The sequence below is a fragment of the Ambystoma mexicanum genome, chromosome 11 (genome assembly GCF_040938575.1).
Source record: "Ambystoma mexicanum isolate Mex_15411 chromosome 11, UKY_AmexF1_1, whole genome shotgun sequence".
NCBI lineage: Eukaryota > Metazoa > Chordata > Amphibia > Caudata > Ambystomatidae > Ambystoma > Ambystoma mexicanum.
Window position 1 is genome coordinate 552,416,862 of NC_090934.1, and position 27,254 is coordinate 552,444,115.

Below are 27,254 nucleotides of genomic sequence, written 5' to 3' on the forward strand. Positions count from 1 at the left end.
ATGCAAAACGAAATTGTCCCTATTTTCCCAGGGTAAAGTGCAAAACGAAATTGTCCGTGTGTTCCCAAAACGAATTCCCATTTGAATTTCTTTCTCACATTGCAATTGAGCTAAACATAGTTAAAACCGATTCTCCCATTCTCGTTTTACCATAATCATGAAAGCCCTATTTGTTCCTGTCAGGTATCGAAAAACAAATTCCCCATTTCTTTCCCTTCTTCCCCATAGCAGTTGTGCTAAACCATTTAAACCGATTTTACCTTTATGCTCTGCAAAACACATTTTCCCATTCCCTTTCTGTTCCCCATAATGTTTCTGTGAGCACTACCCAAAAAACGATTTTGCCACTGTGTTCCCACTCCCTGCCGCTGCGTTCCATTCAAAAGAGTCAAGCCTAATGGAAGTTTGGAGGGTCGGGGTTGCTGGGAGAAAAGTATAATTCTGTTAATTTTCCTTTTGCGCTTTGAATTGTTCTTTGCTTGTATTGGGGGGTGATGTAAAAGGTAGCTATTGTAGCTGCATAGTCTGGTGTCAGCTCTGTGGTGGTACTTTACTAAAAAGGATATTTTGTCTTTGTGTTGCCACAACATTAGTGGCTGATGCAATCTAATTTGCCTAAATAAATACATTTATAAATATCTTATTCCATTCTGGCATGGGGTATTTGTTGAGGGTGTGTGCAAGACGGGTCGGAGGCCTTATAAAAAAAAGGACCTGAATGATAGAAATAAAAACGTTTTTATTGTGTGCCACATTCATTCTAGGGGAAAGAGATCCCTGACTTGTTAGTGAACGTATAATAAACAGTGACAACCACACTTTACACTATTCTTAAGACCTGAAAAATTGTAAGTTATGTGGAATATACATTTTCACTCAAAAGAGAATGGATCGCTATTAAGCAGCACACCAAAGCTAAAATCAGCGACGTTTGACTCCCATTTCATAATCTGCCCCAAACGTTTTCGCTAAAGACGAAACGTCCAAATAACTTCTTTTGCACATCATATGTAGCTCTAAAATCAATCAGAAGATGAGATTTTCGTGAGTCTCAACCACTTTACACAACCTGCAGAATCTCAATGTTGGAATAATATTCCTGATTGTGCCCCATCTATCTAAGGTGCCCAGCTGGTTGACTCTAACAGGCCGATTCATGGAATAATTAGCGCGGCGCAAGTGGGCAAAAACGTGCGAATCGCAGTGGAATAGCGAAAATCGCAGTGAACGTGCGAAAATCGCACGAAAAGCAGCGCACGTCGATTCATGGAAGTCCGTGTGCGAGAAAACCAGCAGATGTGCGATAAAAAGTGCGCGGCGCACGTTAGCGCACAGGCCATCTAACAGCGTGCGCCAGGTCACAGCGAAAATCGCACAGGCCACAGCGAAAATCGCACATAGCGCGGCGCACGCAATAAAAGTAGGCGGAACACGGGCGTAACACTCGGAATGGGGAACAACTTGCCAAAACGTGGGCGTCACGGGGGAAGTACAGGGCACAAGTGCGCGGAACGCCCACACGCTCGCCTACAACACGTATTCATGGAATAGAATAGGGGAAAAAAGCGCACGCTCAAACCAGCGCACAGGCACAAACACGACCGCCACAAGAAAGGAGGCGGTAGCGTCTCTGCGGCTGTAAGAAATGTGCGCCAAAAGGTGCGCCAACAAATAGCACCTATATACTGCCATGATGAATGTCCCATACTGTGGCCCTCCAGGAAAAATGACGTGCAAAGGGGTACCCACAAACACGGACACCCGCTGACAAAAAATACGTGTGCATGTATACCGGGGTGCGCGGGAAGTGTCACACGCGATTTGCAGGGTACGTGCATCACAGGGGTTCGCGTGAAGTTATTCACGCGATCGGGCCTGGGGGAGCGGGCTACGTGTATTACAGGGGTTCGCGTGAAGTTCCACACGCGATCGGGCCTGGGGGAGCGGGCTTCGTGTATTACAGGGGTTCGCGTGAAGTTCCACACGCGATCGGGCCTGGGGGAGCGGGCTTCGTGTATTACAGGGGTTCGCGTGAAGTTCCTCACGCGATCGGGCCTGGGGGAGCGGGCTTTGTGTATTACAGGGGTTCGCGTGAAGTTCCACACGCGATCGGGCCTGGGGGAGCGTGCTACGTATATTTCAGGGGTTCGCGTGAAGTTTCACACGCGAATAGCCTGGGCGCGTGAATTTGAGGGGTGCGCGGGAAGTTCCTCACGCGATCGGGCCTGGGGGAGCGGGCTACGTGTATTACAGGGGTTCGCGGGAAGTTCCTCACGCGATCGGGCCTGGGGGAGCGGGCTACGTGTATTACAGGGGTTCGCGTGAAGTTCCTCACGCGATCGGGCCTGGGGGAGCGGGCTTCGTGTATTACAGGGGTTCGCGTGAAGTTCCACACGCGATCGGGCCTGGGGGAGCGTGCTACGTATATTTCAGGGGTTCGCGTGAAGTTTCACACGCGAATAGCCTGGGCGCGTGAATTTGAGGGGTGCGCGGGAAGTTCCTCACGCGATCGGGCCTGGGGGAGCGGGCTACGTGTATTACAGGGGTTCGCGGGAAGTTCCTCACGCGATCGGGCCTGGGGGAGCGGGCTACGTGTATTACAGGGGTTCGCGTGAAGTTCCTCACGCGATCGGGCCTGGGGGAGCGGGCTTCGTGTATTACAGGGGTTCGCGTGAAGTTCCACACGCGATCGGGCCTGGGGGAGCGTGCTACGTATATTTCAGGGGTTCGCGTGAAGTTTCACACGCGAATAGCCTGGGCGCGTGAATTTGAGGGGTGCGCGGGAAGTTCCTCACGCGATCGGGCCTGGGGGAGCGGGCTACGTGTATTACAGGGGTTCGCGGGAAGTTCCTCACGCGATCGGGCCTGGGGGAGCGGGCTACGTGTATTACAGGGGTTCGCGTGAAGTTCCTCACGCGATCGGGCCTGGGGGAGCGGGCTTCGTGTATTACAGGGGTTCGCGTGAAGTTCCACACGCGATCGGGCCTGGGGGAGCGTGCTACGTATATTTCAGGGGTTCGCGTGAAGTTTCACACGCGAATAGCCTGGGCGCGTGAATTTGAGGGGTGCGCGGGAAGTTCCTCACGCGATCGGGCCTGGGGGAGCGGGCTACGTGTATTACAGGGGTTCGCGGGAAGTTCCTCACGCGATCGGGCCTGGGGGAGCGGGCTACGTGTATTACAGGGGTTCGCGTGAAGTTCCTCACGCGATCGGGCCTGGGGGAGCGGGCTTCGTGTATTACAGGGGTTCGCGGGAAGTTCCACACGCGAATAGCCTGGGCGCGTGTATTTCAGGGGTGCGCGGGAAGTTCCACACGCGAATAGCCTGGCCGCGTGTATTTCAGGGGTGCGCGGGAAGTTCCACACGCGAATAGCCTGGGCGCGTCTATTTCAGGGGTGCGCGGGAAGTTCCACACGCGAATAGCCTGGCCGCGTGTATTTCAGGGGTGCGCGGGAAGTTCCACACGCGAATAGCCTGGGCGCGTGTATTTCAGGGGTGCGCGGGAAGTTCCACACGCGAATAGCCTGGCCGCGTGTATTTCAGGGGTGCGCGGGAAGTTCCACACGCGAATAGCCTGGGCGCGTGTATTTCAGGGGTGCGCGGGAAGTCCCACACGCGAATAGCCTGGGCGCGTGAATTTCAGGGGTGCGCGGGAAGTTCCACACGCGAATAGCCTGGCCGCGTGTATTTCAGGGGTGCGCGGGAAGTTCCACACGCGAATAGCCTGGGCGCGTGTATTTCAGGGGTGCGCGGGAAGTTCCACACGCGAATAGCCTGGCCGCGTGTATTTCAGGGGTGCGCGGGAAGTTCCACACGCGAATAGCCTGGGCGCGTGTATTTCAGGGGTGCGCGGGAAGTCCCACACGCGAATAGCCTGGGCGCGTGAATTTCAGGGGTGCGCGGGAAGTCCCACACGCGAATAGCCTGGGCGCGTGAATTTCAGGGGTGCGCGGGAAGTTCCACACACGAATAGCCTGGGCGCGTGTATTTCAGGGGTGCGCGGGAAGTTCCACATGTGATTTGACAGTGTGGCTCCTCCCAGGTGTACCCTGTACACCCTCCACGGCCCCTGCAGGCAGCCCACACCACAGGGGACTACCCTGCATCCCTGGTCATGTCCCGCAGGCAGCCCACCCAACATGGGCATGCCCCCCAGCAAAGGCACATGTCTCCTTGAACTAATGAACACCAACACATGTCCCCTTGCACCCCCACCCCCCAGCACTGTGGGGCACCTGCCAGCAGGCCCCCACCCATGTCCAACTCATGTCTCCCACCACCCCCAAACCCCAGCCACCAGGGTCACCCTCCACCAGGGCCCCACTCATGTCTCCCACCACCCCCACCCCTCAGCACTGTGGGGCACCTGCCAGCAGGCCCCCACCCATGTCCAACTCATGTCACCCACCACCCCCAAACCCCAGCCACCAGGGTCACCCTCCACCAGGGCCCCACTCATGTCTCCCACCACCCCCACCCCCCAGCACTGTGGGGCACCTGCCAGCAGGCCCCCACCCATGTCCAACTCATGTCTCCCACCACCCCCAAACCCCAGCCACCAGGGTCACCCTCCACCAGGGCCCCACTCATGTCTCCCACCACCCCCACCCCCCAGCACTGTGGGGCACCTGCCAGCAGGCCCCCACCCATGTCCAACTCATGTCACCCACCACCCCCAAACCCCAGCCACCAGGGTCACCCTCCACCAGGGCCCCACTCATGTCTCCCACCACCCCCACCCCCCAGCACTGTGGGGCACCTGCCAGCAGGCCCCCACCCATGTCCAACTCATGTCTCCCACCACCCCCAAACCCCAGCCACCAGGGTCACCCTCCACCAGGGCCCCACTCATGTCTCCCACCACCCCCACCCCCCAGCACTGTGGGGCACCTGCCAGCAGGCCCCCACCCATGTCCAACTCATGTCTCTCACCACCCCCACCCCCCAGCACTGTGGGGCACCTGCCAGCAGGCCCCCACCCATGTCCAATCCATGCCCCCCTGCACCTGGGTCCCAACATTCCCCAATCATGTCCGTAATGCCCATCCTCCCCTGCCAAAAGGCCCAACCAACTATCACACCCACCCACATATCAAAGGCAATTACATGTTACACCCCCAATGTAAATAATGCAATTTAACACATGTCTGTCACACACAATGGCTGCAAGTGAATGACAAAACACCCAACATGACATGCCTGAAAGCAATGAGATGATACGACACATTGAAGATTAAAAAAATAATATGTATTGAACAGCAAATAAGAAAAAACACAAAGCAAATCAAACAAAACAAGATGAATGTCCATGAAAAAATTATGAAAAAATAAAATAAGCCAATCAAGAAGATAATCCTGGGTCCATGAGCCCTACCAAATTAAACCTAACTGACTACTAACTAAAAAGGGAACTATATACAAAAAAGTGGTGCATTGTCCAATCGCAACCCAAAAAAAATTCAAAAAAACAAAGGAAACCTAACCCTAACTATACAACTATATACAAAGGCAGCGGGCTATTCGGACGGCTCACTGGTTGTTGTCATGGGCCAGGGCATCCTCGAACTCCTGCTCAATGGCTTGGAGGCGGGCATGTTCCCTGGCCCCGAGGTCCCGCAGGGATAACGCAGTGTCAAGCTCAAACTCCCTGCGAAGACCCTCGAGGCACTCAGCCCGCCTCAGCGCCCTCCGCATGGAGTCCTCCGCCCTGACCATCGTGAGCCGTTCCTCCTCTGCCCGCTGCCGCTCCGCACCTATCCGCTGGCACAACCTCTCCCACACGGAAGCCACTCCCATTCCAGGGTTCTCCTGCCCTCCGGCCGATGCCTGCACCCCTGATGTTGATGGCCCCGAGCCATGATGCCTCCCACGTTGAGCCTGCTGCTGCCTCCGACGCAACTGCCTGTGCCAGCACGACGGCATCCAGGCTGATGGAAACCACCGACGCCGTCGTGCACGTGCCCTGCCCGATGATGCCGTCACATCCTCCATCTGCTGGGGTCCAGTTGCTCTGGTGTCCACCCCTGCTGGATCTCTGACTCCCGACTGTGGCAGGGATGGGATCCCCACCGAGCTGGCTGCATTGGTCGGGGCAGGTCCACAGGGGGCCCTGGTGGCATCTGGGCTGGAAGACGGCAAGGAGAACGACTGGTGGATAGCCTGCACAGAGGAGGAGAGGGCCGCCACATTGGCCAACACATGCAGGAAACCCCCGAACATGGCCGATCCCAATTGGGCCACGTCGGCACGGTGCACTTCGTGATGACGTGCGTGCTCCTCCCGGGAAGCACGCACGGCATCACGAATCGCAGCCGTGCGCAACGCGACCCCAATCAGGACCTTCTCCGCACGGCCAGGGGTTCCCACGTCCGCAGGTGGAGGGGAGTCAGGTGACATGGACATCCCCTCTACCTGCGGACAGGCCTGGGACGGGGCATCCCTGCTGGTGCATGGTGGTGCACTCACAGGGTCAGGGACAGCGACATGCACAGGCCCCTCCACGGTGACCTGTGCTGCCTCCTGCCCCTGGCCCTGGACTGCACCACTTGCACCAGCAGGGATGCCCCCACCAGGCCCCATGTGTGCCCCAGTGGCGGCCTCCTCCTCCTCTGTGCAAACCACCAACCTGGATGGCTCCTCACCGTCTCCCACCGTAGCAGGCCCCTGTGGGGGCTCACCCACCCCTTCCGCTGCAGCCGTGGGGGCATCCCCGCCGCCTTGCTCCACAGCGCCGTCTCCGCCCTCTTCTTCACTAGCCGCTGCGTAGAGGGAGACAAAGAACACAAGCATCAGGGCACTGTACAATGGTCCCCTAGACAGGAAGCAATAGCAGATGAGCACCACTGTCAAAGTACACTTCCATCATGTCCCTCCACAACACATGGGCCAGTCCAGGCAAAACACACACAGTAACAGGCATGGTGCATGCCATGGACATTTCCATGCATGTCCAATGGACTCATGAAACATTCAATGATATGTAACTCACATGCATCATGGCTCATGCCCATCACATGCACACACATCACCTCAGTCACATCCATCTGGCCCCAAACACACCAAACACAGCGGATACAAGGGTCATTTTGCTGCTTTACTGAATCTCTGCATTGTCACACACATGTGTCATGCATCCATGGCATGCACAAGTCACAGACACGCAGGTCAGGCACACAGACATGGCTACCATATATGTACCTGGCATCAGCACCCATCCCTCACCCCCACCCATGTTCAGGTACAGAGACTGGCATGCTCTCATGTTCATAATCTGATTAGGGCTCCCCATGCGGCATTTCAACACATGCAACAACCATGTGCATCACACATCACTGGTCGCACATGCATTACCATGATGTCCCTGCACACATACATGCATACATGGGCTATGGCACACATACAGGCAAGTATCATAGAACCAGCACACCGCAACATGCCCTGTCTCACACAGTAATGCATGGACACTTACCGCTCAACTCCAGACGGGCCTCCCTCTCAAGGATCTGGGCGTGGAGCGCTGGGCGTACGCGTTCCAGGACCCTCATCTGGATGGTACTCATGCGGCCCCGGCCCCCCTCCACGAGGCGCCGGGCCTTCACAAGGGTCCTGGACCTCAAGTCCTCCCAGCGCTTCTTGATCTTCAGGACGTCGCGGGTTGCCACCCCCTCCGCGTTGATGGCAACCACACAGTCGGCCCAGATCCTCTGCCGTCCTTCCTTGCTGGCGCGGGACGATCCAAAGAGGGCATCATACTGCCCCAGGACATGCTCCACCAGGACACCAACTTCGGTGACAGTGAAGCTGGTGCCCCTCTGCCCCTCTGGCCTGGGGTTGCCACTGGTGCCAGATGTGGAAGTGCCCGACATGGCAACCCCAGAGGCAGGTGTGGGTGGGCAACTGGGTCCTGGGGCTGGGCTGTGGAGCGATGTAATACCAGTCGGGAGTCTTCAGTTCCAGCAGGGGTGGACACAGCAACTGGACCCCTGCAGATGGCTGATGTGCAGGCACCAAATGGCAGGGCACGGTGGCAGCAGGCAGGCAGGCAGGCAGGCAGCAGCAGATGGCACGTGGGAGGCTGCTCGGGGCACTGGGGGGCAGTAACTCGGCCTTCTGGGCAGGAGCGTGGGCTTCCGTGTGTTTTCGCGTGGCCAGCTTGATACGGAGTGATTTGGCACGTGAAAATCCTGCACGTCAGCGTGAAATCCGAGGAAAGGCCCTTAGCGCGTAAGCGCGTCAGCACGCATACGCGATTCTATTGGACCAGAGTCCCTCAGCGCGTAAGCGCGTCTGTGACGTGACCCGCACGGGTGTTCCCCACTCAGGACGTGATGACGGGGCACACGTGGAGATACTGCACGTCAGAGTGTCATCGCGTGTAATTGGACAAAAGTGCGCGTACACGCGATTGGCCTATGTACGTGTATTTAATGGGTGCGCGGCCACTTACACACGCAAGTACGTCAGCGAACCTGTATCCCGTGGTGCGTGTGAATTTCCACACGCTATTGGACTGGGAACTGGATTCCAGGGCTGCGCGGGTCACACGCTGTATCCCGTGGTGCGTGTGAATTTCCACACGCTATTGGACTGGGAACTGGATTCCAGGGCTGCGCGGGTCACACGCTGTATCCCGTGGTGCGTGTGAATTTCCACACGCTATTGGACTGGCAACAGGATTCCAGGGCTGCGCGGGTCACACGCTGTATCCCGTGGTGCGTGTGAATTTCCACACGCTATTGGACTGGCAACAGGATTCCAGGGCTGCGCGGGTCACACGCTGTATCCCGTGGTGCGTGTGAATTTCCACACGCTATTGGACTGGCAACAGGATTCCAGGGCTGCGCGGGTCACACGCTGTATCCCGTGGTGCGTGTGAATTTCCACACGCTATTGGACTGGCAACAGGATTCCAGGGCTGCGCGGGTCACACGCTCGCCTAGAACACGCGCTAAGCATAAATTGCGGACTTTAACAATAACAAGCTCAGACGCCAGGATGAACATACCGTTCCTAGCAGCAGTGGCAGTGGGCTACCAAAGGAGGAGGAGGAGGATAGTCAGGGCCAGAATATTCACACCCAGAACCAGCCTTTTCGGGATGCCTGATGACCAGGTGTATGGGAGGTACAGGTTTCCACCACACATCATACTGGACCTGGTGACTGAGTGGGAGGATGACCTCACATCACCCACCCTGTGCTCCCAAGCACTCAGCCCCCTGGAGAAGGTCCTCAATGTACTGCACTTCTTAGCCACTGGATCATTTCAGCGGACAAGTGCCATAGTGGGTGGGGTGTCACAGGCCACCCAGTCACGCTGCCTACACCAGGTCTTGAACATCATGACTGCACGCCCATCAGTCCGCAGGCACATATACCTGCCCAGAACACCTGCAGAAAGGCATGCTGCCGCCCTGGATTTTTACGCAGTGGCACGATTCCCCAAAGTGCTAGGTGCCATCGACTGCACCCATGTGGCTCTACGTCCCCCCAGGGCATCTGAGCACATCTATAGGAACCGCAAGCACTGGCATTCCATCAACGTGCAGGTAGCATGTAATGCCAAGGGAATCATCACCTCAGTATATGCCAACTATCCCGGCTCCACCCACGACAGCTTCATTTACCGAATGTCCACCCTAAGCCGGGACCTAGAAGCTGGGCGGCATGGCGATACATGGCTGCTTGGTGAGTATGTATGCCACTGCACATGCATGCATGTTGGATACTGAGCAAGGTCACAACCTCACCAATGATACCAATCCCCACCTCCACAGGGGACAGTGCCTACCCTCTCAGCCCCCACATGATGACGCCAATTCGGAACCCCACCACGCCACCCCAGGTAAGATTTAACACAGCCCACATTACAACCAGGGGCATAGTGGAGCGCACATTCGGAGTGCTGAAGTCACGCTTTCGCTCCCTTGACCGTTCTGGCGGGCAGCTGTTATACGCTCCCCCAGTAGTGTGCAGGATCATAGTGGCAGCATGTGTCCTGCACAACGTTGCAACACGCCGGGGCCTGGCCGTGGACATGGTGGTGGCCCCACATCCCCAACCACATGCACAGCCGCTGCGCATGGGAGGGGAAAGGGCACGGGGGGAGGCAGCCCGTACACAGCTAGTGGCTAATTACTTCACATAGAAATCACACCCCTGTGGAGTGCACACTGCCCTGGCACATTCCATCTGACAATCAATGATGACTCAACCTGACACTGATCCTGAATGTGTGGAGAATGAACGGGGAATTCCATGTCAGCCTGAGATTGTTCACCTGGAAGTGTCACAATGTGTGCATCCCTACCCACACAGACACCACCAATGCAGTTTTGTGAAGTTACACATTGAAGCAGCTAAAATGAATACCCACTTGCAAAATGCAACAAGAGGACAGTGCCATGTCAGCCAACCCAACCCCAGCACTGCCACACGACACACCGTGCCATGTCATGCTAATTGCAGGTAAACAAAGTAATCCCCACAACATGACATCACTCTCACTATGTACAGTGGCACTATTAGAAACCTGCAACACCTGAAATGCTCACAGCAATGCCGGACCAACAACATACTTGAGCACGTAGTACCATTAACATGACATCAAAAATGTAACATATTAGTAGTCTCACCACCTGGAAATGCCTGCACTCCCACCACTACCAACTGTGCAGTGTTGGCGCCATGTAGAGTTGTAGGTGCACTGCTGCCAACATGGTCCCCATCGCCAGACTAGAGGTCCTTGTGTGGACTTGAGGAAGGGACCTGCAAATTGGGAGGTAGACACAGAAGAAGAGTTACACATCAATGCAACATGCAGTGTACAACACAACAGCAATATGCACTAGGAATGTATACACAGTATTGACTACAGACTGGCCACACAGGTCATGGGAGTCCAACGTCACTGTGTAATTCACTGTCACTTGGGCACACCCTTTGCAAGCCCATGGAAACGGGAAGCAGGAGGGGTGTGTGTGACTCAAACCCAAGCATCTGAACCAAATACATTACAAGCCTGCATGTGCCCAGCCACAATGCAGCGTATGCCCACAGGAACCACGGAAGCCAACAGATCGGAGCCAACAGATCGGAGCCAACAGATCGGAGCCAACAGATCGGAGCCAACAGATCGGAGCCAACAGATCGGAGCCAACAGATCGGAGCCAACAGATCGGAGCCAACAGATCCTCCCAAAAAAATTGGGAATAAAAGAAATCAAAATAAAAATAAAAATAAGAAAAAATCAAAAATGGCCATTGATGGGCCCGGGGGGGTTGGGGAGGCCACCCAGGAGGTCCGAGGACAGGATGCACACCAGAACCCACCTGTGTGGATCCTGGGAAAATAAAACACCTCCATGGGCTCATGGCCCACACGGCTACCCTATTGTGGGAGTGTCACTGCTGTCGCTATTATCACCCTGTGCAGCTGCATCCGGAGGTGGTTGCACTATGGGAGGCAGCCCACGCAAGGCCCTAGTCTGCTCCTCCATGGCTGCAAGCATGCGGGTGTGGTAGGTCTGGTTCTGGAGGATGAGTGTGCGGAGGTCCCCATGCAACAACTCACGGGATGCCCGGACCTCCGCCCTCGTTGCCTGCATCTCAGCTGAGAGCGTACGGGTGAGACGCTCCAGCTGCTGTTCTGTCCTTTGGTGTGTTGAAGCCTCAAGCTCAACAAGAGTCGTCCTGAGGTGTAGGAGCTCCTGCCTCAGGGCTTCCCTGTGGCCCTGGGACTCAATGGAGATGGCCTCCTGCAGAGTCGCCAGTGCCGCCCGCCTGTCCCTGTTGGACCCCAACATGTCCTCCCTGTGTGACTGGCAGATGGAGTCAGTTGCCTGCTCTAGTCGCTCCATCAGCCTTTCTGGGGGGACAATGGAAGTGGCCACCCTATCCATGGCCTGAGCCATCATCTCGGATGATGCAGCCTGTTGGGTAGCCATACCGTAAATGGATTGCTCCCATGCGGTATTGCCAGGTGGCGTACGGCCACCACGTCGGCGGGCACCACACCTGTCTGGGGCAAGGCGAACTGCGCCTTGCTGTGCCGGCACTGCCTGAGGCTGCAGGACTGCATTCCCCCTCTGATCTGCTGGCCCAGGAACAGGATCAGATGTCGCGGAGTGTGACCCTGCATCCGTAACCACCAAAGGCGTAGCTGCCAACACTGACATCCCCATGGAGGGTACTGACCCTGGTGCAGGTGGGTGAGACAGAACAGAATCCCTCCCTGGAACACTCACCAGCGACGGCACGTAGGTCTCATCCGAATCAACACCTGAGTACAGCTCGGGGGAGGTGCAGCCAGAGACACCCCTTGAGAGCACGACCTGCAGCACTTGTGGGTTCTCCCCCACCACCACACCACGTCCCTCACTGGTGGTTGGTCGGCCCTGGGACACCTCCTGGGTCTGCACCATCTCCACAACCCCAGCAGTATCAGGTGCGTCTTCCCCTGCAAAGACATGAAAACAAAGTATTGGAAACAGGCATTAGCACCATGGCACACATTGAGGGCTGAGAAGCAAGAGAACCAGTACTTGATTGACATGTCCCACATGACTAGAACCCTCCCATGCATGCACCCTCACTGCGTATGAAGTGCAGGCAAACGGCACACACTGATGACACCAAGATGGAAGATGAACAAATTTTCTGCATGCTGCCTGGCAGTGGCATCACACATTGGCCTGTGATTGGCAGGTGAAACACACATGCCATCACACAGATGGCATGTACCATTGCTATTGAGTGAAGATGGAGAGGAGGGCAGCACCTATTCATTCAGTCCAGTTCCCGCATGTAATAGCTTTTCTGATTCTAACAGGTCAGATTTTTCACCTGGAGCTGCCAGTCTGTAATGGTCAAATTGCACAGGGACATGTGTGTACAAATGATATCCAGGTAACAAAGTCACTCCCCTTTACCATACCCATGTCAGACATGTGACTAGTGGACAGCGACATGCCTAGTGAAAGTGGTGGAATGCAAACAAACTGACTGAATGAACAGTGAGAAATAAGCAAATCTGTTGTGTCAAGGTGACACTTCAAGGGCAACTGGCGTGCAGTTGTGCTAGATGTCTACTGTTGGCAGAAGGGATACTGCTATGGCCAAATGCAGCTGCGCAGGAAGTATTGCATGAAGCACATGGCTGACCCATACGACTGAGGCGCACACACTCTCTCCTGGCACCCAAACAGAAGCCCTCACACACACACCATGCACATGTATGACACACACATGCATGTGCACTCACCGGACAATGCCTCGTAATCAGCCAGATCTCCCACGCCTTGGATCTGTTCCTCCGTGACGTAGGTCCCAGCGACTGACTCATGTGGAGTGAGTTCCATGTCTACTACTGGAGACCCACCTCCAGTCACTAGAGTTGCGGCATGACTTGAGGCCAGCTTACTCTTTGCCCTGCGCTTTAGGTCATTCCAGCGCTTATAGCAATCATTGGCTGTGCGCCTCACGATTCCAAGGGCACTTACGATGTCCGCAACGGTCTGCCAGTGTGCCTGGCGTTGTGCAGGTGTGGTCTTGGATCCTGCAACAATGACCATCTCGTTGTCATGTCCGGACACATACTCGACAAGTGCATTCAGTTCGTCATCCGTGAAGCTGGGCTTCCTGGACGGGCCGGACTGTGTAGCCGTGTCTGGGGCATCAGCCTGTGCCGGACGAGCACTCTTCCTCTTCCGCTTGGAAGGTGGTGGTGATCCTGAGTGTCCTGCGCCGCTCTGGACACTAGGGGCAGGAGCCCTGGTGGACTCTGTATCAGGAGTGTGGGATTGCACACTCAGCATGGGAGTTGGTGCAGGCATTGGCTCGAGTGTGATGGTGTCAGGGGGAATCTCAGCAGCATGGACTAGGACCGACACTGTCCTGGCTGGGTGTGTGAGGGCTGGGGTGGATGGAGCCGCAGCTGCCCCTGCAGCCACTCCGCCCTGCCTCCTTGGTGCAGTAGATGACCTTGCTGCCCCAGATCCACGTGGCATGATGGCATCAACGTGCACCAGCGCACGTGTCGTAGCCCTGCTGACCTGGAAGTCAGCCATGGAGTCAGCCAGGTCTGGTGCCACAATGGGCTGGTCCAACAAGGGCTGAGCATGGATGGTGTCAGCCACTTCAGCCTCAACGGGAGGGGGGGAGGGGGGGGAGGGGGGGGGATGATGGGTGCCCTTGACTGGTCCTCCACACATGGGGGGACAGGCTCACCCTGCAAGTTACGACCACGTCCCCTACCGGATCCACCACGGCCACCACTTGTGGCTCTTCCACCTTTGCCACCCTTACGGAATCCTCGCCTCCCAGCCATGGCACTGATATTAATGTGCGTATGGGAGTGGCTGTAGACAATTGTCCTGGGCAATTGGGGGTCAAAGGGGTTGGGTACCAGATGGTAATTGTACCCTAGTGCTCTAGCACGGCTGATTGTAACCCCTGGGGAAAGATGACGGGTCACGCAACGCACAGGAGGCCCAAAAAAGGGAGATGACGTGCACGCAACCCCTCCTAGACCACGTGTGCAGAAAGAAAAACCTGCACTACGCTGTGGCACCCAGTAACACAAGAATGAACGTATGCGTGTCACACGCAGCCTAGAATGACCTCTGAAGGGGTAGGCAACACACGGGGCAAGCACAGAAGTTGGATACGTGCGTGACTCACCGTCTGCCAGGTAAAAGAGCGTGAAGAATGAGCGCGTTTGGCTGGCTAAACCCCCGCCAAAAGAAGATGTGTACGCTGTCTGAGAAGACAGGACAACAGTAGAAGGGGACACTGTTTGAGGGAACAGGCCCAGGTAAACCAGTAAAAGAGAAAAAAGAGAAAAAGCTGTCAGAGGTAACAGGGAATACGAACTGGAAACGCCGTGAAGTAAATCGCGTGTGAAACGACAAGAAGTACAGATTTCACCCACTCGCTCTCCACGAAAAGCACGTACAAGGAAATGGTGTTCTACATGTACCTTATATACAGGCCCACACGTACAGCGTCACTTACGCGGCGTGTACGTTCACCAATCACACGCTTTGTCACTCCTGCGTGTAGATCCATTTTCACCAATCACACGCTTTGTCACTTCTACGTGTACATCCATTTTCACCAATCACACGCTTTGACACTGGGACGTGTCACGTAACAATTTCCTGCACGTGCAGGTGACTATAGGCGCGCATATGCTGTTGACGGGTTTACGCGCTAAGGGCCTTTGCTGACGTGTGGGATTTCACTACCTATCAGGCTGTCCACGCGTTCACACACGAGAGACCACGCTCCTGGCCAGGAGGCGAAATTACTGCCCCCCAGAGCCCTGAGCATGCTCCCACCTGCCATCTGCTGCTGCCTGACTGCCTGCTGGCCACGTGCCCCACAGTGCTGGTGGGTGGGGGTGTTGGGAGACATGGGTGGGGGCCTGGTGGAGGGTGCCCCTGCACTGGTGGGGGTGGTGGGAGACATGGGTGGGGGCTTGGTGGAGAGTGCCCCTGGTGGCGGGGGGTGGTGGGAGACATGGGTGGGGGCCTGGTGGAGGCTGCCCCTGGTGGCGGGAGGGTGGGGGTGGTGGGAGACATGAGTGGGGGCCTGGTGGAGGCTGCCCCTGCACTGCTGGGGGGGTGGGGGTGCAGGGGGACATGAGCAGGTGTGCAGGGTAGTCCCCTGTTTTGTAGACTGCCTGCAGGGGCCGTGGAGGGTGTACAGGGAACACCTGTGAGGACCCACCCAGCCTAATCGCGTGTGATGATTCCCACGCACCCCTGTAATACACGTACCCTGGCTAATCGCGTGTATAACTTCCCGCGTACCCCTGTAATACACGTACCCTGGCTAATCGCGTGTTAAACTTCCCGCGTACCCCTGTAATACACGTACCCTGGCTAATTGCGTGTTGAACTTCCCGCGTACCCCTGTAATACACTTACCCTGGCTAATCGCGTGTTAAAGTTCCCGCGTACCCCTGTAATACACGTACCCTGGCTAATCGCGTGTTAAACTTCCCGCGTACCCCTGTAATACACGTACCCTGGCCAATCGCGTGTTGAACTTCCCGCGTACCCCTGTAATACACGTACCCTGGCCAATCGCGTTTTAAACTTCCCGCGTACCCCTGTAATACACGTACCCTGGCTAATCGCCTGTTAAACTTCCCGCATACCCCTGTAATACACGTACCCTGGCCAATCGCGTGTTGAACTTCCCGCGTACCCATGTAATACACGTACCCTGGCTAATCGCGTGTATGACTTCACGCGTACCCCTGTAATACACGTACCCTGGCTAATTGCGTGTTGAACTTCCCGCGTACCCCTGTAATACACTTACCCTGGCTAATCGCGTGTTAAACTTCCCGCGTACCCCTGTAATACACGTACCCTGGCTATTCGCGTGTTAAACTTCCCGCGTACCCCTGTAATACACGTACCCTGGCCAATCGCGTGTTGAACTTCCCGCGTACCCCTGTAATACACGTACCCTGGCCAATCGCGTTTTAAACTTCCCGCGTACCCCTGTAATACACGTACCCTGGCTAATCGCCTGTTAAACTTCCCGCGTACCCCTGTAATACACGTACCCTGGCCAATCGCGTGTTAAACTTCCCGCGTACCCATGTAATACACGTACCCTGGCTAATCGCGTGTATGACTTCACGCGTACCCCTGTAATACACGTACCCTGGCTAATTGCGTGTTGAACTTCCCGCGTACCCCTGTAATACACTTACCCTGGCTAATCGCGTGTTAAAGTTCCCGCGTACCCCTGTAATACACGTACCCTGGCTATTCGCGTGTTAAACTTCCCGCGTACCCCTGTAATACACGTACCCTGGCCAATCGCGTGTTGAACTTCCCGCGTACCCCTGTAATACACGTACCCTGGCCAATCGCGTTTTAAACTTCCCGCGTACCCCTGTAATACACGTACCCTGGCTAATCGCCTGTTAAACTTCCTGCGTACCCCTGTAATACACGTACCCTGGCCAATCGCGTGTTAAACTTCCCGCGTACCCATGTAATACACGTACCCTGGCTAATCGCGTGTATGACTTCACGCGTACCCCTGTAATACACGTACCCTGGCTAATTGCGTGTTGAACTTCCCGCGTACCCCTGTAATACACTTACCCTGGCTAATCGCGTGTTAAAGTTCCCGCGTACCCCTGTAATACACGTACCCTGGCTAATCGCGTGTTAAACTTCCCGCGTACCCCTGTAATACACGTACCCTGGCCAATCGCGTGTTGAACTTCCCGCGTACCCCTGTAATACACGTACCCTGGCCAATCGCGTTTTAAACTTCCCGCGTACCCCTGTAATACACGTACCCTGGCTAATCGCCTGTTAAACTTCCCGCGTACCCCTGTAATACACTACCCTGGCCAATCGCGTGTTAAACTTCCCGCGTACCCATGTAATACACGTACCCTGGCTAATCGCGTGTATGACTTCACGCGTACCCCTGTAATACACTTACCCTGGCTAATCGCGTGTTGAACTTCCCGCGTACCCCTGTAATACACGTACCGTACCCTGGCCAATCGCGTGTTGAACTTCCCGCGTACCCCTGTAATACACGTACCCTGGCTAATCGCGTGTATGACTTCACGTGTACCCCTGATATGCACGTTACCCGCTTTGCGTTCCTTGTTTGGCTGCCCTGTAAACTGGTCCAGAGTTAGCGCAGCCCTTTGCGATGATTTAGCGATTTTGCTGGCTTTTCCTTGCGAGAGGGCGTTCTTGGGGGCGTTACTGGCGCTGCTGCAGGGTCGCTGCGATACTCTGCGCCACGGCTGGTTTGGGAGCATGTAATCCATGAATACGCTGTGCGCGGAAATCGGTTTTATCGCACGTGCCTGGCGCAGTCAATCGCACGCGGACACTCTGCGCCAGCCGATTGCGACACTTTTCTGCGAAATTCTATGAATTACCCTGTCAATCTCATGAAGATCTTTCTGAACGTTGGATTTGGAAAGATGTTCACATATGAAGGAAGGGACTCTCAAGGTTTATGAATGTTGCTATACTCATGCTGAACATTTTATTTAGTGGTTGAGTCCTGATCTTTACACCATTTTAATAATTTTATGTTTTTTTAAGAGCGTCCGGATTGGCTAGTAACTGGTCTCTGTCTGAATCCTTATTAGTTAAGATGGTATCACACTCTTTTATAAAAGCGGATTACCTGATTTCTCGAAAATATTCAAATCGATAAATAGCAAAAGAGGCAGGGATCCAACATTCTTGCCAGTAATCTTTATTTTTGCCACTCAATATAAGAATAGGATTGCCACAACTCAATACATAATTTATACCTGATCAAAACAAAGGGTAAAGAAAGTGGGAGGTGCAGTCATTTTTTCCAGAATTGTCCTTCGATGGTGCAGATTTTGATCCAGTCGAGGGTGGACAGTTCCAACCCATAAAAAATAAAGGGCAATATTTTGCCCAAGTAAAATGTCCTTAACGGAAACAGGGAATATTTAGCACTAGTGTAGAAACCCATGTACACAGGCCAAAGAGCAGGATTTCATTAACACTATAGAAACCACTATACATCGTGAGGCAACAGCTCCCTCTAGCAGTGACAACAGGTGACGCTATGACTGCATCAGACAAACATACAGGGGCAAGCATACATCTCTTTTATTATATTGTCAGATTAGATTAGATACTTACAATAGAATTTCTGCATTAATGCAAATAAAGGTGCCAATGTGAACTCTATTCTGGAGGCAATAGTGGACCATGCCCCCACCCCATCAGATATGAGATATCCAAGGTAGATATTGCTCGTAACTATTTTCATTTTAATTCCCTCCACCGCTCACAAGTTATTTTTGGTGGTTATCAAGACACGAAATTTAAGAGGGTTTAAGCATACATTATTATTCTTTAAATAGGAGTTTAAACAATTCAGAGCTCTCGCTAATCCAATTTGCGTTTTATCTAACGAAACAATGTCATCTGCAAATAAAAGTGTTGGAAAATAAACAATCTAGCTTTGAGGAAATTGTATTCTGACAAATTAGTAAATCAATGAAATCAGACAAGTATAAATGAAATAAACTGGGTGGAAGAATGCACCCCTTGTCGTAAACAAGTGAAGGTTGATACAATAGTACCCAAAGAGTCCTCATCAACTCTGATATTAACTGAGGTCCCAGAGTGCCACAAAATGAATATTTTTCAATCGCCACCAGGGATTCCCCAAATCAAGAGTTTTTTTTACAGTTTCATACGAACTACACAGTTGAAGGCCCAAGAGAGGTCTACCGTAGCCATATATATAGTGGGCAAATTTTAGTTTTTGGTCTGCTTTCTAGGCTACTTGAGTGTACTGGTGCCAGGAGCCTCTCTTTCTTTGTAAGGGTGTCAATGGGGTGAGGCTGGGGATATTCTGCTATTCTGGTCAATTATTGGACTTTGACATGGTTCATAAGTAAGTACTGTGATGAGGCAGAGTAGGGTAGGGCCAGGAGTGATGCAGATTACCGGTAAGTGATCAGAGCTTTAAACCCTTTGGGTGGATTGTCTTTTTTTGGTTGGTGGAAATTAAACATGTCAAGGTTAGTGTCTTATTTCTTTCCTGGAAGCTTACATGGTTAATTAAGAGCTACTAACCTCAATGTCGCGTGGGCCAGGAAGGCTCCACTATCTGTGCCCCGCAACTCTTGGTGTAGGCGTCTTTGCTCAACCAGGAGGCCATCCTTAGAGAATAAATGCAGGAATAAGAGGATGGAGTCAGACAAGTAAATGGGGGAGCTCCCTGAAAATAAGACTCCACATCTCACTGAGCCTAATCACTTGAGTACTTCAAGAGAACCTGCTGTTCAGGAGATTTGAGTGCTGCCATCCCTGCCCAGACTGTGTAGTGTGTGTGTGTGTGTAAGGTCTGTGAAGGATTGATGGAAAGGCCTGTAAAGGTTAATACATTCCGCCATAACTAATGTATCCAGCGACAGAATATAACATGTTGTTAGAACCTATTTCCACAAACTGTTCTTTATCATCCCATCACCATCACCCAGTACACAATACTTTCTCACCACTAAGGACTCAACAACTTCAAAGTACCAACTAATCATGGACTTACTCACTACAGCCCACAACTACCAAACCCCCACCATCACTCCCCCATCACTCCACCACCTTTGTCATCACGAGCAGGGCACAGTCCTGGTTCTTCCCCTAGTTAGCGGGCAGCTCCTATTTGAGTCATGGTGCTCTTTTAACTCCACACACTCACCCACAGCTTCAAACGAAGCACGCTCACATTAGTTATCTCCACGTCTGCCATTCATAACATTCTCTATTCTGAAGTCACCCACATTTTCTTCACCTTATTGTTATTGGTATTTGCTGCTTGATGGCGCTGCACTGCTTTATTCTGAATGCTATATTTTGCTGCACCCACTGTTCCTGAAAGCATTGGCTCGCAAATAGTAGGCCTCCCACCCACTGCTAACAATCTCCCCTGCTCTACAGTCAGAAACATCACGGCCCACTCACTCCATTCGCCTTTCCACTTTTACCAACTCACAAGCCACTGAGGGGTGATTCTCACTGCTCAGTATTCGAAAGGGCATTACTGGTGTTCAAATCCAAAATGACTGAGGGAGAAGAAAGCAAAGGTTATTTGTTCACAAACAACTTTTGGTTTTCACTCCCATGGCCATTTCGGATCACCCGCTACCCCTCCCACCCTCATACTTACCCTGCGGCGGCACACTGCGCTGTGCGCCGCCGGCTCGCTGTGTCCCTGCAATACCTGTTCCCTTTCACTTCTGTGATGGGGAACCGGCACTGCACTGTCCTTTCCTTTTGTTTTGTTTTATAAAAAACTTTAAGTGGCCGGGTGCATGGGTCACCCGCGCAACCCCAGCTGATATTATAGTGAACAAGAGCGTGGGTGACACCCCACTCCCCTTGTTCACTATAATGCGGTTCGAATTGGAGATTTGATCGTAATGTTCGTATTTGATCAAATCTCCGATCGAACATTTGTTTTCGGTCAAATTGGGTAAACCCTCCAAAAGATCCATCCTTACCTTACATTTCACTCACACACAACCTTGAACCTAACGTGATTAGCCCTTTTTTCTAATGCCATCAGCAAAAACGTTGGCCACGTGATTTCCATTAACTCTCTTTCCCCCTTCCATCTATACCCATTTTCGTTGCATAACTTTATTGTAGGGAGGAAATCAGTATTGAGTGGTTAGTATTTATAATGCCGGCATTAAAAGGAACTGCAAAATGACCTGGAAGGAAACCCCTCAGGAACACTAATCCATCCCTCTCTCTTCTCCTTTTTACACTAGGAACATGTCTTCAACTTCCCACCAGGACCTTGGTCAACCTCTCCATATTCGCCCCTAGTTCCAGCTTAGACATCAAGCAGGTTGGCTCTTAGTACACAACAGGGTCTGGTATAAATTCCTCACCCTTGTTTTCAAATCACACCAAGGCTTGAGCCACAGCTGCCATTTTCCACTATGCGCAAAGTGTTGTCTTCCATACCTCCAACCGGCTCCTCCACCCTCAACTCCATCTCCCCAACAGCACCCCGACACTGCATCAGGATTCTGGCCTTTTGCTCTCCATGGACCACACCACTCAAAGGCTCACCCCATTGATATGCAGGATTCAACCTGCATGTCCACCTTCAAAGCAATCCATAAGAACCATTTCCTCAAACATTGACAATGGTTACTCAACCAACCGCATTCACCATGTCTGACAGCATTCTGAACCCCGATCTGATGTATATAGACTACAATGATCTTAAATGTATTGCCTGGTTTGCTCTGTTTTGCGCTTGCCTCTCCTAGCACCCACGAGTCATTCTTTGTGCCACCACTATATGTTGTTCTCCATGCACCCCATGATTTCTAGACAAAATACGCACAAACCAAAACTGAGAATACACATTTGGACATCATATTAGTTGAATGTCAAAAGTCAACTCAATTTCCGATGTATGCAATCTAAATGATCAATATTCTTATCTCATAGAACCTTGGAGCCGAAATAAAGAGAGTGTGGCAATTAACACTTATAACACATATGTGAATTTAGGTATCCACCCCACTACTCAAAATGTACTTTAAGGAGGTCACCCCAGCAGAGAGAAAATACGAAACTTAGATTGTCCAACTTCAACTCCTGGAAAGAAAAGGTACATGCATAGCTTTTCCCAATGAAAATAGACCGGGTTAGATGAGAGTCAAACCCTGGAAGAGGATGTCCAGGAAGGATGTTTTCCCTATTTTTGGAGGTTCGAAAATTATGCAACATCTGTAATATTAATGCAACATTTTAATATCTGCTACAACGATTATTCGATCATAAGTACATTATTGAAATACATGTACTTTTGGCGGTCTCTGGAGGATAGCTCAGGGGCAATGTGCTCGCCTTGGAAGCAAGAAGACATGAAAGCACCACAGGTTCGATCACTGGGTCTGCGCTTATAAACCTCTGGGTATTAAAAGCATTATAAACAACTTATCAAATAATATGCTCGTTTAGTTTATGTTTTTAGGCTTTTTGGGGATATGAAGGGCATGTTTGCTGTGATCTGTTTTTTAGTATGCAATACCTAGCAGAATATTGGAATTAGTGTTTACAATGCAATGTGTTTTTTTGAGGATAAAGCATATATATCATTAATATACCTATGTATCAAACAGGGGTGTTTCAGTATCTTATATCCTTTGTGTAGACTTGTCAATTTACAAATAAAAACAAATAATAATATTCTTATTATTACCTGCACTTTTTAGTGCTTCAAGGCCAAGTAAAATTAAAGTCATGTACAAACCTGAAAAAGCAAATAAATAAATAAAATGTCTTGCAGGTTCAGAGGCCCAGTGGACAGCAGTTCGCCCGGAGCATTGGACGAGCCGTCATGTCTACAACTGGCTGCAGTTCTGCTGTGACCAATACAAGCTGGATGGAAACTGCATCCCTTTCGCCCAGTTTAACATCCCTGGATCCCAGCTTTGCAGCATGACCAAGGAGGACTTTATCGACTACGCTGGAGTATGTGGAGAATACCTGTATTTCATTCTGAAAAACCTCCGGGATAATGGTTAGTGATGGAGGAGCGCCTTGTAGATGACAGTCTTGCAGGAGAGCAGCAGATTACAGTTTTTAACTATTCAGTGTGATTTTCATTGTTCTTGGTAGCAGTATTGGATTTACTGGGCTTCAAAATTCAAGATTTTACTTTAAATGACATTAAATTATTTTCCACCTAGTAAAATAGACAGGAAACGTTTTTTAAAAAAAGAATAATTAGAAGAGTGAGCTTAGAGAGATCAGGTGTTTTTCGTAAAAAACATACATTCCATTTTTATTTTTTTTTAAAGTAATGTTTCGCATTTTAAGAATTTTAAGAAAGAAGATTTGGCAAAACGACAGGGGACACACATTTAGATGGTTCACTAACATGATTACCCCACATTCCTGTAGCTAAGGGTTAAACAAGATGGCGGTGTAAGAACTTACCTCTGTATGTCTTGATGCCTGAGATTTGCTAGCAGGGACACAGGTTTTTCTATCTCCAGTTTGTCATCCATGGATTAATTCCTGTATGGGATCCATTGAGTCCCTACATATACATTTACACATGGGATCTATAAGGCAAACAATTCGCTGGGCAGCAACAAAGTGCTGTATATCATGGAGGAGCACAGGGTGTTACAAGCAAATAAGTAATTGGTGGGTGTGCAATAGTACTGCGCAAGGGACACTAAGTTCAAATGATCAGGTCTCAATGTTATTCAGTATTCAAAGGAGAAGCCATCCAAATTCGTGAATGGAGATTTTTAATTGTGTATTCAGCCGACACGTGTTTCGACCCAAGGGGTCGTCCTCAAGGCTGTCACATTAGTAAATGAAAAATACATTACAAAAAGGAAAGAAAGGATAACATAAAAAGCAAAACATGTAACAAACCATAAGTGTGTAACATGAAAATAATCAAAAAAGATATATATGTTCATTCAATTATACATACATATGTCATTAGTTATACAATGCGGGTGTACATATCCAATTCCAAGTCCATAGTCCAATAGTTAAATGGATACAGCGATCAGATGGGGGGAAGAGAAGACAGGGAAGTAGACTTTAAGATGGGGTCAATGCCTGCATTGCTGGTTCTGCTCTTATTCAGGTTCAAAATGGTATCATTAGAAATACATTTAGAAATGGTCCATGTAAAGACCCACCAGATGCCATTTCTGAGTTAAATAACCCACAAAAGATCATGCCGTGATGTTTCCCCAAAAAATCCTCTGAGAAAGTGCCATTCCACAGTGAGAGAGTGTCCAATTAAGCGCCTTAATGTTCTATAAGGAGCTTAATCATTTTTGTGGAGCTTTGATCCAGATTACATTCCCACTCCTCGTTAGCTAAATCTTGATCGTCCTGATTGTCAAAGTTTGGGAATATTAATATTCGTAGGCCTTTCGGAATTTTCTTGTTTTCCAAATAGTTGGTAAGGGATGCCTGCTCCCAAAATGTATCATCTACTAATGCTAATAACCAATAGTAGTATCCTTGATCCTATCCATTATGGAATCTAACAGTGATCACAATCCACAGATAGTTTAACTGTTCACATTATCATGACCCATCCACTTTTCTATACGGGTTGATCTTGTTATAGAATGGCCTTACTTTTTCATTCTTAGGTATTGACACCTTGTACTGAATCTACAATTAACATTTTTCTTCACTGAAACTGACTGAAAGACTAATATCGTCGAATCCATGAGGGCATCAAAACGCACTTAATTGGTAAGATGAGTGCTCCTATGTTAGTGAGACTCATGGATAACTCATTAATCCACAACAGCAGACCAGTAACCGGATGCTGATGACATAATGCATTCTTAAACCAGTTTTTTCTGTCTTACAGGGAACATTCCAGGAGACACCCAGTTGTATTCCTGGAACTTTGCCCTAACCAATATTGACATATGTATGTATAATTGAATGAACATATATATCTTTTTTGATTATTTTCATGTTACACACTTATGGTTTGTTACATGTTTTGCTTTTTATGTTATCCTTTCTTTCCTTTTTGTAATGTATTTTTCATTTACTAATGTGACAGCCTTGAGGACGACCCCTTGGGTCGAAACACGTGTCGGCTGAATACACAATTAAAAATCTCCATTCACGAATTTGGATGGCTTCTCCTTTGAATACTGAATAACATTGAGACCTGATAATTTGAACTTAGTGTCCCCTGCGCAGTAGTATTGCACACCCACCAATTACTTGCTTATAATCACTGGAAGTAGATAGGGGTATCTCCTGTGCAGTATTTGCAGCAGCAAACTACTTATATCACAAGCTAGTTTTAGCGCACTTCAATTTGTTCACTTTCCCCTTACACATTTCTCCTGTTACAAGCAAATACCTACCTTTCACCGAATACCATTTCCCTGAATGAGAAATCTTCAGTTTTTGTTCTTCGAATTTGGTTGGGTAAGTCTTTACATTTTAAAACATGGATGGGGGTGGAGTAAGGGTATAGGATAAGGTAGAGGGAAGTGGGGGGTTGTGTGGGGTCTTCCACCCGCATAATAAAAAGAAATTTGGAGACAAATAATTAGAAGATTTCAACATTTGGAGACATGGATTCAGTGAAATCACATACATCCGTTACAAGTAAGGTGGGGATAGCAGAGGAGCTGGGATTGGTAGGGTGAGCAGGGACCGGACAGGAGGAGGAGCTCCTTAAGTGGTGGATGGAGGGACCAGACTCACCTGCATTGGCAACTTGCTCCAGAGACAGGGTAGATAGCAAATGTGTCCTGTTTTCTTTGCTCTTGCTGTACTTTCTTTGCAGTCTGGTCATGTTGTGGGTTCTGGTGGTACACTGACTTCCGGAAAGGTGAATTTCTTGGCCAGGCCGAGTGGTGTTTTAGTTGTGACTGCTCTGTCTGTGATACAAGCTGTCTTGAACATGATGCCTGCTTGAAGGAGTAGCCAGGGAAGCTCCTTGAGGATGGGGGTGATGTTGGCAATTGTTTTTAATCCTGTGATGAGGCATGCCACAGCATGCTGGATGGCTTTCATGGGGAAAGGGGGCATCTGGAACTCCTGTGAGTAGGGCATTGCCACTATCCACATGGGAGATGACCAGGGCTTGGACAACTGTTCTGAAACTCGGGGTAGGAGTAAAATGGTTGACTTTGTGTAGGCGCACACACTGGCATATTGCGGCTCAGGTCTTCTTAGCCAGGTGAATTTTGAATGAGTGGTCAAAGGTGATGCTAAAGACGAGATTTTGCACTGGGCGAGAGTTGAGGCGTAAATCTGTCAAGCATCATGTCAGTCAGGCAATTCTGGACTTGGGCCTGATTGGTGGGGTTTCTAGGTGAATTAATTCAGTTTTTGCAGGCTGAGCTTTAAGTAGGTGCCTATTTTTATTCACATTTCAGGTGGGAATTTGTTATTCATTGATGGTGTTGGAAAATATCTACCAAAAGAAAAACGGCCTGCTGAAAAAATGTGGTAGTAATATTGACCTGTTTTATCTTCCTGATTTCCTGGTTGATATTTTTGACTACATTCCAATATTTGGAATGCATGCAGAGTTGTTCCTAGAGACCCCGCCAGGTCTCTCCCTACTCTGGAACTATTCTCACTCACTGTCTTCCCAGTACCCACTGCAGCATTATATTTCCCATTCCTCCCTGTAGTCCCCCACTCTTATAAAGGACCAGTCGCTACGCAGTGTATACACTGGCAGAGATACCAGCCCACTCCTGGTTGCCTCTGGACATCTTCTCACAGCGAATTTGGATGGCTTCTCCTTTGAATACTGAATAACATTGAGACCTGATAATTTGAACTTAGTGTCCCCTGCGCAGTAGTATTGCACACCCACCAATTACTTGCTTATAATCACTGGAAGTAGATAGGGGTATCTCCTGTGCAGTATTTGCAGCAGCAAACTACTTATATCACAAGCTAGTTTTAGCGCACTTCAATTTGTTCACTTTCCCCTTACACATTTCTCCTGTTACAAGCAAATACCTACCTTTCACCGAATACCATTTCCCTGAATGAGAAATCTTCAGTTTTTGTTCTTCGAATTTGGTTGGGTAAGTCTTTACATTTTAAAACATGGATGGGGGTGGAGTAAGGGTATAGGATAAGGTAGAGGGAAGTGGGGGGTTGTGTGGGGTCTTCCACCCGCATAATAAAAAGAAATTTGGAGACAAA

At 50.8% G+C, this 27,254-nt stretch overlaps 1 protein-coding gene across 1 annotated transcript in view; it reads left to right on the forward strand.

Annotated features, from left to right (window-relative positions):
• The window catches only part of LOC138505019 (ETS-related transcription factor Elf-5-like), a 270,695-nt gene that overhangs the window by 168,962 nt on the left and 74,479 nt on the right, over positions 1 to 27,254 (forward strand). The window contains exon 4 of the mRNA XM_069625369.1: positions 22,861 to 23,094. Coding sequence (XP_069481470.1) covers positions 22,861 to 23,094 — 234 coding nt within the window. The remainder of the gene's footprint in view (positions 1 to 22,860; positions 23,095 to 27,254) is intronic.